This window comes from Delphinus delphis, chromosome 5 (genome assembly GCF_949987515.2).
Source record: "Delphinus delphis chromosome 5, mDelDel1.2, whole genome shotgun sequence".
Taxonomy (NCBI): domain Eukaryota; kingdom Metazoa; phylum Chordata; class Mammalia; order Artiodactyla; family Delphinidae; genus Delphinus; species Delphinus delphis.
In genome coordinates, this window is record NC_082687.1 from 119,506,704 (window position 1) to 119,519,777 (window position 13,074).

The 13,074-nt window shown below is 40.2% G+C and overlaps 1 protein-coding gene across 1 annotated transcript in view; it reads right to left on the minus strand.

Annotated features, from left to right (window-relative positions):
* The window catches only part of ANXA5 (annexin A5), a 31,394-nt gene that overhangs the window by 17,342 nt on the left and 978 nt on the right, over nucleotides 1-13,074 (minus strand). The window contains exon 3 of the mRNA XM_060012940.1: nucleotides 218-302. Within this exon, the coding sequence (XP_059868923.1) occupies nucleotides 218-302 (85 nt within the window). The remainder of the gene's footprint in view (nucleotides 1-217; nucleotides 303-13,074) is intronic.

Below are 13,074 nucleotides of genomic sequence, written 5' to 3' on the forward strand. Positions count from 1 at the left end.
AGCTAAAAAAACAAAGAGGCTGAATTTAACTCCTGTTTGGTTCTAGAGACTAAATACTAGGGGTGGTCAGTCATTTTTTTTGTTCCTTTAATGTTTCTCTCTATATATGTTCAGCTCAAAATATTCTAAAGTTAATCTTACTGTAAAACAATGACTTTTTTGTTCAGAAAAACAAATGTCACATTTTTTTTTAGAACAAAAAGAAGGCTGAATTTACCCAGGCCTTTCATGGCCTTCCGAAGAGTTTCTGCATCGGCCCGCTCATCAAATCCAGGGAAGTCAGTCACAGTGCCTCTGAGCGCCTGACACAGGAAAAACAGCAATATTATTCACAGCATGACTAATACGATAAACATAAACAGTAAGCTGCTTGCTCTGTTTCATGTTCAGACTTTACATAAACTTATCATTTGATAAGATATATCGACATAACCCCATCTGAAATGGGAAGCAGACCATTACAATGTGGATTAGCAGTGCACCAATTCAGTGCACGAGCTCTCCTGGCCCACCTGCGATACCATTAGCGGGAAGGCTGGCTTCCAAGGCCCTCTTCCTTCAGGCATCGCCCCAGTGATCAAGCTCCACCAGCACCTCCTGGTTCACGGAGGGCACTTCCTTGCAGGCTTCATTCCCGTTAAGCCTCTCGCCACTTTGATCTGGGAGCATGCTGAGCCTGTATTAAAACTTGAGGCCTTTTGTGGCACATATATACAATGGAATATTACTCAGCCATAAAAAGAAACAAAATTGAGTTATTTGTAGTGAGGTGGATGGACCTAGAGTCTGTCATACAGAGTGAAGTAAGTCAGAAAGAGAAAGACAAATACGGTATGCTAACACATATATATGGAATCTTAAAAAAAAAAAAAAAAGTGGTCATGAAGAACCAAGGGGCAAGACGGGAATAAAGATGCAGACCTACTAGAGAATGGACTTCAGGATACAGAGAGGGGGAAGGGTAAGCTGGGACGAAGTGAGAGAGTGGCATGGACATATATACACTACCAAACATAAAATAGATAGCTAGTGGGAAGCAGCCGCATAGCACAGGGAGATCAGCTCGGTGCTTTGTGACCACCTAGAGGGGTGGGATAGGGAGGGTGGGAGGGAGGGAGACGCAAGAGGGAGGAGATATGGGGATATATGTATATGTATAGCTGACTCACTTTGTTATAAAGCAGAAACTAACACACCATTGTAAAGCAATTATGCTCCAATAAAGATGTTAAATAAAAAAAAACTTGAGGCCTTACCCTAGGCACTGAACTCTAAGCAATGCTCTTAATAAATCTAGTCCTGTTTCCTTATACTTATTTAGGGATTTTAAGATAACCTGGCAAAACCTGAAAAGATTTTCAGTAGTTCATGTGCCAGAAGAATACAAACTTCTGAATTTAGAACTTTTCAAGATATATTAGAAGATACTGTTTGTAAGAGTTCTTATTTTATGTTATCATATCTAGTACTTTTAATCATCCAAATATTTTAATACCTCCAAAAACTGTTTGTAATATCAATAAATCTTTAGAATCAGAAAGCTTTATTAATACTGAGCCATAAATTTTTATCTTATGATAAAGGGAGGCTCCCAGGATTTATTTTTACCAATAAATGTTCCTGAAGTACCTCACAACTCCTCTCAAGGTTCCATCCAAGACTGAGAAATAAACAGCTATAAGGGTTGGGGACTGAGAAGACTTGTCTGGTTTACGATCACTTCTGTTTTATTATGAATGCAAGGAAGCACGATCACCTACAAGGAAAAAAATTTCTCTTCCACCTTAACATCCAACTGCTGCATTTGCCTACAGTATCTTAACACCAACCACATTAAAAAAAAAAAAAAAAAAAAAAAAGACAACAGAGAGACATATCCATGGGGAAGAACTTGCATGGGACAAAGCACCAGAGGTCAGCTCTGAGACCTCTCTTCAGTGGCACTGCATTCCGCCTCCTGAAAAAGTAGCACTCAGGGCTCCAGGAGACAGACTCTCTCCTTGACCAAACTTCAGACAGGCTCCTCAGAGCACACTTTTTGACTAGGACTGGTCTCTAGGCTGCCAAGCCCAGTTGTAGCACGAATCCTGCTAAAGTCAGTTTACAGAGAATCCCGCAAACCTTAATATCTGTTCAAGTTCCTCATCCTCCATCTTTGATGTATAAATCCATGGGCTGCCTTAAGCAAGAATCCTATTAGGCCAGTTCAGCAAGAATCCCTCTACCCTTAATGTCTCCTCTTAGTAACTTTCCATCCACTGACCCCCTTCATCCTGCTCACTGGTTGTAAGTTCCCAGCTGCCTTTGCTATACTTGGACTTGAACCCAATCTCTTCTCTTCCATTGCAATAGGCATGACCTTTACTGCAGTAGTTTTGAAAGTCTTCTTTACCATTTAACAAGTACGAGAATAATTTTTTCTTTAACAATAGTCTCCTCTTGTTCAAGGAAAGAAGAAAGACTCTTCTTTCCTCTGAACAGAGTCAGCCTTGAGAGAACCTACAGGAAAACCTTAGTGTTGTAATTATGTGGCCAAAAGCATACAATCCAAGAAAAGAGGTGTTTTTTCCCAGTTTCATCTCCCAGCCCCAGAGTGTTGACTGGTAGCAGCTTTCATCCCCTCAAGCCACCCCCCCCACACGCCCACAGCCAAACAAAAGATTGTGGCCAAGTAGGAAAAGGAGGGGCAGGGAAGCCTCACTTATCTCATGGGGAGGTCATGAAACTAAGCCAGAGCTCTTCATTCTACTAAGTGGGAAAATGCGATACTGTGATTTATAATAAGAAACATATATATTTGGTCTTTGTCCCCATTTCCTGCACAGACCTCCTAAAACCCTTGGAATTCCCAGATGATAAGAGTGATAAATTTCATAATGATAAGAGCTTGATATTCATAGCAAACCCCCTTCAATCACACCTGACTTTGTTAATGAGGTGACTTTTGGGAAGCATCTAAGGATGGGGGTTTGGGGGCTGCTTGCCCGGGGAAACAACCATGTGATGAGAGGGTTGGAACTTTCAGTCCCACACCCACAACCCCACCTCAGGGAAGAGAGAGGGGCTGGAGATCGAGTTCAATCACCAATGGCCAATGATTTAATCAATCATGCCTATGTAATGAAGCCTCCATAAAATCCAAAAGGCCACGGTTTGGAGAGCTTCCAGGCTGGTGAACACATGGCGTTGTAGGGACAGTGGCTCACTCGGAGTGGGCCCCGAAGCTCCCTGCCCCTTCCCACACACCTTGCCCTACGCATCTCTTCCATCTGGCTGATCCTGAGTTGTGTCCTTTTATAATAAACCAGTGATCTAGTAAGTAAAATGTTTCTCTGAGTTCTGTGAGCCAATGATGGGGTCACTGGAAACTCCGATCTGTAGCCAGTCAGTCAGAATCAGAGGTGACAATCTGGCCTTGCAACTGGCGTCTGAAATGGGGGTGGGAGTATGAAGAGGGGTGGTCTTGCAGAACTGAGCCCTCAACCTGTGGGCTGAGCTGATGCTATCTGCAGCAGACAATGGCAGAACTGAGTTGAATAGCAAGACACCCATCTGGTACAGGAGAACTGCTTGTTGGTGTGTGGAAACCACACCCCACATTAGAAGTGGGTTCAGAACCCTTTGAGAAATCCACCCAAAGCCAGGCTAGTCTCCATTTCCACCCTATCTAAAAAGCACAGATGCAATAAGGGCCAATAAACTCCCTGCCATTTGTTCTATAGCTTGACCATAGGAAAGTGAATGGTTGAATACCGGCAGCTTCAAATAGCTCAACATAATTAAAAGGAGCAATAGGTTGGGAGAGAAACTGGTAAGATTTGAGGAGATGGCCCTTCAAAATTGGTATGGGTTAGGAAAGTTATTTCTCTCAAGGCAAACTGCAGTTCCTCTCTGTTTAGTAAGACCACTTCAGATTGATGAGGAAGACACCATCAGTATCATCATAAACATGAACAAATACCATGGGTTCTCTCACTGTGAGAACTTGAATGACTTAGCTCACCTGTCTGCTTATCTATTCACTCAACAGCCATTTTCTGAATGCCTTCCACTGCCAAGTATTGTACTAATCACTAGGAAAAAGTCAAGATCTCTTAAGTCAGGAGAAAATGATAGGCATGTAAGTAATCAAGCGCAGTAGAGTATATACACAGAGGTTTCCTCAGGGTAATATGAGCACATAAAGGAGGGACTGAGACAGGAGGAGTGGAAAGAAAAGAAATCAGAGAAACTTCCCCAAAATGTCTTGAAAGTTGCCTGTAATTTTGCCAGGCTGGCTCAGCAAAGTAGAAAAGGGCAGGCAGCGATTTCAGTACGGATTAAAAACATGGAAGAAGGAAACAATGTGGTGCTTTGGACAAAGGGTTAAGTATTTCAACAGACTAGAGCAAGCAGTAAGATTGGATAGAAAAACAAGGGAAAGGTCACAGTGGGGAGCGAGGACAGCTGGAAGCCAGGCTGAGAAGAGCAGCCTTCACCCCGCTGGCAAAGGAAGCCCTTGGAGGGTGTTTAAGCAAGCAGGCAAGGAACAAGGTCGACTCTGCACAGTAATATCACTAGGGCAGCAGTGGAGACAAAAGGACAGAACTGTGCACGTGTGGAGACAGAAAGACTGTTTTAAAAACTACTAAACATAAGAAGGATAAAAAGGACCTGATCTAAGTCAGGAGCAGTGGAAATGGAAAGGAAAAGGCAGACAGGAACAGGGCCAAGGCAGAAGGAAACCACTGAGGATGATTCATTTTTTGGATAAGGAACAGGGTGGCTGGTTTTGCACTTCTCCACATACTGAAAGAGAAGCAGGCTTGTCAGTTACTGGGGCACATAAGTGATAACTAGAGCTGTGGGAGGAGGCTTCACGAAAGGCAATATTAATGGAATGGAAAGAAGAGCTGGAGGAGGGAAGGTCACCTACAATCGGAATGGCAGCTAATATCAGCTAAGGGCGGCAATGAGCTCAGAGCTTCACATGGACCACCTCAGTGAAACCCCATTTTCCAGATAAAGAAACACACTGGCTTAGAAAGGTTTGGCGAATCACCCAGGTAACCCAAGCAAGTAGCAGAGCCGGCACCTGAACACAGGCCATGGGACTGTGGGCTCTTAACTGTGGGCTCTACACAGCCTCCCAAAGGCAAAAAGAAAATCCAAAGAAGGTGATGGAATGGAAGACAAAGGAGAAAAATATTCCAAGGAAAGGAAGAACAGGCAGTGCCCGAACCATAGGGCAATCAAGTAAGCGGGAAGATGGAAAAGGGTCCACTGGATTTGGCAACTAGGAGGTCTTTGGTGGCGGTAAAAGCCTGATTGGAGGACACTAAAGAGTGAATTGAGAGGCAGAGCATCTCTGTGAACTCCCATTTTACAAACAGGCTTTTTTTTTTTAAATACGTAAAAGAAAACACACACTTTAAAAATATTTTCCAGCTTATAGGCTCTGAAGAAGTTTCTAGTAGATAGAGAAACAGCGAAAAGGTTAAGAACAGAGAAGACAGGAGGAATTTGCCTTAAAGAGAAGAGACATCTGACCCCTGAGCCTGAAGGAAATGAGGTGAACAATGGAAAGAAGAGAAGTATCCTTGAGTCTCAGTTACTGTGAAGAAGACATAACTGCTGATTGTATTTTTGAGAGCTTTCTAAAGATTGGGAAACATTCTTGCTACATTTCCATTTGATCAGTCATTGTGAAAGCTAGCAAAGCCACGAAGCGATAGTAAGGGAGCAGATGTGAATCGCAGGACGTGACTCACACAGAGCGAACCCTTGTTTGGACATCCTGTCCAAGCTCCATCCCCACCCACTCAAAACCATCTACACTGGGCAAATGGGACTCTACATGACTCACAGAGAGGGCTTCCCCTGCTTCCCATCTTTGCCACTGGCCTCAAGGTGTTCAACAAGTACACCTTCCCCAGATGAATTCCAACCGTAAGTAGCTACTGTTCCCTTCACCCAGCCTCAGTTCACCCTCATTTACCTCAATCCTCTGCCACCAGAGCCGTACCAAGGGAATTATTATATATGCTCAGACAGTACGTGGCCAAAACATATAATTCGGTCTGTTAACTCTCAACTTCAAAATTATCCATTCTTTTGGCTCTATAATTTTGTTGGCTTTTTTCACTTGTTTGCTTTAAATGAAAAAGTTCTTTGCCTGCAAAGACTAGTTATGCCAAAATAAAACGAATAAAATTAAACCAAAACACAAGTGAAGAGCTGCTTTTCTAGACACAGAATTTAAATGCACAGGAAAATAATACAGAAATAACACTTCAAATTTAAAGATGAGAAAACATCACCTGGTCTGGAACATTTTAAGAGGAGAAATAAACCATCTTTAAATTTGTCATCCAGTTCAATAAAATCAACACCTAAACAGCTACCCACCATTCCACATACTACTAACTAAGAGCCAGAAATCATTAAGCAAAACACTACAGCTGAGCAGCTGTACAATGGTTTGTTTTTTTTTTAATATTAACATGTAAAGCGTTTATTATTGTTATTTTTTTTACATCTTTATTGGAGTATAATTGCTTCACAATGGTGTGTTAGTTTCTGCTTTATAACAAAGTGAGTCAGCTATACATATACATATATCCCCATATCTCCTCCCTCTTGTGTCTCCCTCCCTCCCACCCTCCCTATCCCACCCCTCTAGGTGGTCACGAAGCACCGAGCTGATCTCCCTGTGCTATGCGGCTGCTTCCCACTAGCTAGCTATTTTATGTTTGGTAGTGTATATATGTCCATGCCACTCTCTCACTTTGTCCCAGCTTACCCCTCCCCCTCCCCATATCCTCAAGTCCATTCTCTAGTAGGTCTGCGTCTTTATTCCCGTCTTACCCCTAGGTACTTCATGACATTTTTTTTTCCTTAGATTCCATATATATGTGTTAGCGTACGGTATTTGTCTTTCTCTTTCTGACTTACTTCACTCTGTATGACAGACTCTAGGCCCATCCACCTCACTACAAATAACTCAATTTTGTTTCTTTTTATGGCTGAGTAATATTCCATTGTATATATGTGCCACATCTTCTTTATCCATTCATCTGTCGATGGACACTTAGGTTGTTTCCATCTCCTGGCTACTGTAAATAGAGCTGCAATGAACATTGTGGTACATGACTCTTTTTGAATTATGGTTTTCTCAGGGTATATGCCCAGTAGTGGGATTGCTGGGTCATATGGTAGTTCTATTTGTAATTTTTTAAGGAACCTCCATACTGTTCTCCATAGTGGCTGTACCAATTCACATTCCCACCAGCAGTGCAAGAGGGTTCTCCTTTCTCCACACCCTCTCCAGCATTTATTGTTTCTAGATTTTTTGATGATGGCCATTGTACAATGGTTTTTACCTACGGTTCTTCTGAGGCTCAGGTTTCGCAAAGTCTTTCCCCCCCTCCCCCAAGAAAGGGCTGGGTGGGGAGGCCAAGGGCAGAGTTCTGCCTTCCTTCTCCAGGCAGAGCAGTTCAGGTCTTATCTGACGGACACAATACAGAACAGGCCCATTAATATTTCCTTTGATGATGGGTCCCACTGATCAGCAAAGAAAAAAAAAATTGAAAATCACTGTACTAGGAAAGAAATGAGATGAGCAAGAAAGGAGGAAAAAGCCAGGGAAACACGATTGTGATTTGAGATGCAAAGTAAATTAAATATCAGAAAAAACTAGAACCTCCAAGAGGACCGAGGGGCACAAACACATACCATGAGGCGTCAGAAATAAGATCTCAAGTCCTAATCTTCACTGTTGCTCAATCCCATCAAAAGAGGTGAAAATTATAGTTCAAAGCCTCAAATTCAAACTGGTCTATAACTTTTGCTAACTTTCACATAACTTCCTTTCCCTTTCATCCTCCTTATTTTTGCTTCTTTCCATTTTGTCTAATCATCCAACTACCTCTGACCTCTCAAAGTCAGATGTAAGGAAAAAACGCATCACTATAAAATAGTTTACATTATGTGCACAGTGGTAGAAAAGTTTTTAGTAACTTAATAAAGGTTTTGTCAACATTATTTAGATTTTTGTTGTGTTTCTTTAATGCTCCTATGGCTACCTCCCTGCTAGTATAAGAATGCCTTCCCTTGGCAAATACTAATAAAGTGGAAAGTTTAACTGTCCGTGAATAATGGTGATACCTTTGAGTCGGTAAAGCGGGCAAATGTATTAACCTCCAAAGGGGCTATTTTACCCAGTTGTTGAATTGGCCATTTTGCACATAGCACGTGAAAAGCTATTTCACTAACCAATTCATTCACATCGATGCTTCAGAAAACAATCAAGTTTACAGATTTCCCATATTAGAGAAGAGTGTGCATCGATTCACAACTTTACTTCCTTTTGCATCTAAATGAGAGACAGAAATCTAATGAACTTGGCTGGTCCTAGACAAAGGGAAGAAATAAGTTAGCTTCAAATCTTTAGTTGTAGGAAGAGACAGATAATACATAATCAAATGGATGACCTATAGAGATGAAAATAGATTTAAAGACCACATACACCCTGCTGTGTACTAGATAGCACCACCTAAATGTTTTATAAAGAACTCAAATTCAACAAATCTACTAACTCTGCTTTTCTCCCACCTCCAACCTGCATTCCTTTCTCAAACCACTCCATCAAGGAAGCCGCTCATCTTTACCTTAACCTGGCCCTTCACCAACTCCCACTCACTCATGCATCCAATTTGCCCACTCTCTCCTACAGTCCCCTCCTATCTAAAGTCCCAGCTACTGCCTAGTTTAAGCCCTTAAGATTCACCGGGATTACAGCAACAGATGCCCAAGTAGTCTTCCAATGTCCCGCTCCCCTCTCCCCTCTTCAACTCCCACACCACCATCCCGCCTCTGCAGCCCCCAGAAGCACAGTATCACATTGGCCCCGGGGCTATCTTTGTTACACACAAATCTGACCATGGCATACCCCAACTAATGACTCTCTGGTAGCTCTGCATTACCTACAAAATGGCTCATATTCTTTAGCTCCGGCTCCCCTTTCCGAGGCAGGGCTCCATCTCCCCAACTGCCTGCAGCTTCACGCCAGCAAGACCAGACTGCCCGCAGCTCCTGGCCCTGCCAAACTCCTTTACACCCCCGAGCGTGTAGTTTTGCTCCTGTTGCCTCTACATATCATGCCTTTCCTCCTTTGTCCCATATGACTAACGTCGGCTAAGTTACCTCAGTTTCCTCTTCTGTGAAACTGAAATAGTAATATTTATTTCCAAAACTGTATTATGAGCACTAAATAATGCATAGAAGGACTTGGCAATGCACCTGTTGTATCAATAAATCTTAGCTCCATTTCCCTTTTTATTTCCCATGTCTAATAATACCTGACACATAGTAGGAACTCAAAAGCTTCAAACATTCATGAATGTATGCATGAATGACAAAGTAAAGAGAACAGTTAGGAACTGGAGTCTAAAGAAAATGATACCAACCGGAATATGTATTCCTTTCAATTAATCAATTGCTTACAGATGTACATATTATACAAACCAATAAACTGAAAGATGGGTCCATAAAACACAAAGAAAAGGTCTTAGGAGCACTAATTTGGTAAACAAACAAACAAACAAAATCAACTGATATATTTGTGAAGTTTTAGAAGAGTATACAGGTTATACGAATAAAATTTATTTCAGAACTGGACCTCAGACTAACTTGCCAACTGTGTCCAAGGGGCACTAGCTCAAGATAAGAGAATTAAGGTTTACTAAACACCAATGAATTGCTCAGCGGCTTGCAAAGCAGCCAAGCAGCGTGTGATGTAGTTCTTTCTCAGCATCCAAAATGAAGACCATAGTCAAGGAATCAGGAACTGAGAAAGACTAACCCAAAGCCATGGGTAAACAGGTAACCTGATCTAAGAACCCCCAAGGGAATCACTACAGAGAGATTTGGCCTGAAAGTGAATGGCATGAAAAGATGCACTCAACCTCCAGTCAACTCCTCTGGAATGAACCTCATCTCAAATTTCCTTATTTATATTGATCCTGCTTGCTCAGGGCCCTTGTAAATGATCATAGTGCAGTGATTTCAAGCCAACCAAAAAAATTTCTCTTCAAATTTTGTACAGTTTAAATATGTATCAGGCTGATAGCTATGATGTTCATGAAGTTTCTAGTCAAAAATTATGTACCCTGCTTTTGCTTCATGACATTCCTGATGCCCTGAATACATTAAATCTTTGTAAACAACACTATAAATTAAACGAGGTTCAGACTGCCCAAAATGTAATTTTTTAAAGTTTCATTATCCTAAAGAAAATTAAAGACATAAAAGCCTTAAATTGAATTAAAATGTATTAAATGGATCATTTGTCTATGAAATATAGCCAACTCTTGATTTTTTCAAACCAAAGAACACAGAACTACACAATGTACTTTCAAATACTTAAATAAATTAGAATATCTATGAAATACTTTGGCTGTAGCTAAATACTTAGATTTAAAAAAAAACAAACCTGTGTAAGCAAGTAAAGCTATAGGAGAGAAATAGGTCAGAAGCCTATTTAAGAAATCCAACCCAAAATACTGTAAGTCAGATTAAAGAAATGACCCTAAAACCTAATGAAAAATTCACACTTACATAAACAGAAGTTGATTGTTGAGAGAAAAAAGATGAAGGGATTCAAAAATATTTACTATATATAGATAACTCAGGCAATTTTAACAGCTCTTTGGCTATTCCTTAGTAAATATATTCAACTAGCTTGTACCCAAATTTAACATAGTAGATTTTGTTACTGATCCAATAATCATAATAATTTATTACTCATTTAGCCTTTTATGCTAAAATAACATGGATGCTGTGGTTTCAAACCAGATAAATATAAAACCATTCAAATGAATAGTTTCAAACCTGTAAAAAAAAGTACTGTCCAGGGACTGTTTACATGCAGGTGTATCTGTAATTTATATTCTTGTATGTCATGGAGAAGATAGAGTTAACCAGGGTGCTCTCTTTGAGAAAAACTGGGAAGCCTCAGGTTAGACTATTTCTCTCCAAATAACCGTTAACTGGTTGAATCCCACATATTTCAATACTAATGGATAAGAATTAGGACCAGAAGAAGGGCAGAGCTCAAGTAGTGGTACCCAACAAATGCCTCCAACTCTGAATGTATTTACCTAACATGATAAGTCACTTTTTATGTTGTTCCCAATATTTGCCCAGTATTGCCAGGCAGGTTAAGAATCTGCCTGCCCATGCAGAGGACACAGTTCGATCCCTGGTCCGGGAAGATCCCACATGCCGCAGAGCAACTAAGTCCGTGCGCCACAACTACTGAGCCTGTGCTCTAGAGCCCGCGAGCCACAACTACTGAGCCCACATGCCACAACTACTGAAGCCCGCATGCCTAGAGCCCACGCACCGCAATGAAGAGTAGCCCCAGCTCGCTGCAACCAAAGAAAGTGCAGTGCACAGCAACGAAGACCCAACGCAGCCAAAAAATAAATTTAAAAAAATTTTAAAAAAGAGCAGCATTGACATGAAGTACATTCATTACAATATAATGTATAATTTACTTATAAATATATTAATATAAATATTCATAAGAGTGTAAAATATACCTAATAATATTTGTTTACATAAAAAAAGAAACTCCAATGTATCTGTCAAAGATCAATCAAATTTGTAATAAGACAGTCGTGCCCGTGATCTACATATGCGATAATTGATTCCTGGATATCTGCAAACTGTTATCTGCAGGGTGATCCCAATGTTAAGTAAGAAGAGAAACCACTGGTATGGAAGATGTAGCTCATAAACATGAAGAATCACTTTTGTGGAAGGCTATATTTTCACTTTTCATTAAATAAAAGACATTAATATTTAACAACATATTTTAAATTGCCAGAACGTGCACCTCTAAGACTCAGCCATGATGCCATTACTCTACAGATGGCCAGAGAGTGGAAGCCCATACCGCACGTCAACAAAAGGTACTACCATGGAAACTGTTTGAAACCCAACACTGAAGTACTTCAGCTTACACTGGGGTCCAAAGGAAATTTTAGACAGTAGAAGTGCAATTCCATAATGTAGGCATTCTGCACACCATCAAATGTAAGTATAAAGCCAACAAAACTTCACCTTAATATTAAATATTTAACAAAATGTTTTACTTCCATGGTTTCCAAGGATAACTAATAACAAAGCTAGTGTAAAATTCAACACTATCTTTCTTAATAGTACTTGTAACTTTTATGATAACTAAAAACTGTGGCTTGGATAGAAAACAGTCCTGGTTATATTGTAATAGCGGTCATGTACAAAATTCTATAATACAAGCCACCATTCTCCCAGGTTTTGTATATATAAGGGCTTTTACACTATTTTCATCCTTTGAAATTATCAATGTCCACATTTGGGGAAATGTGTTCACTTATGCTATCTTGGTAGAGTCTACATAATTAAAGGAACTGACTGAAAAACTTCAGAAATCACTGGGTAAATTTACAAAAGAGAAACAGCCAAAAGAGCTAGGATAAAGAGAATTATTCTTTAATGCTTGCGAAATCATCATTTACATCACCACACCAGCATATCAAGATTGGAAAAATAATGCTCAGCAAAGTTAATTCCATATAAAAGTATCCTTTTATATGTTGAAGAATCTAAACCGAAGTTTCCACTTGAAGTAATATGAGACCTGGTTTTTTGTAACACTTCTTAAGTGCAAAAGAGGAAGTAAGAATGGAAGTACTGTATAAATTTAATAAAATTACCAACTCCTCTTAATCCTCCCATCTTGTCTTGGAAAGGATCATGAAACCTTATTCAATTTTGATAAGTCAATCTGATTTTTTTTTAAGTGAACTATACATGAAAGAGGGCATTGTTTGAGTTGAACCACTTGTTTAAAAAAAGTTTCTGGACTCTGACAAGCCAGTTAGATCGATGAGATCTTGTAAAATTAGTTTCGGGGTGGAGCTGTCGTAAGCACCGATATTTTATTCACAAAAGATTGTACAACACGGTCAATTTTTAAAGAGTGCTATATAAATTAAATGATTTTCTCTTCCCTACATTTTTGATAAATGTTAAGAACAGCAAAGAAAG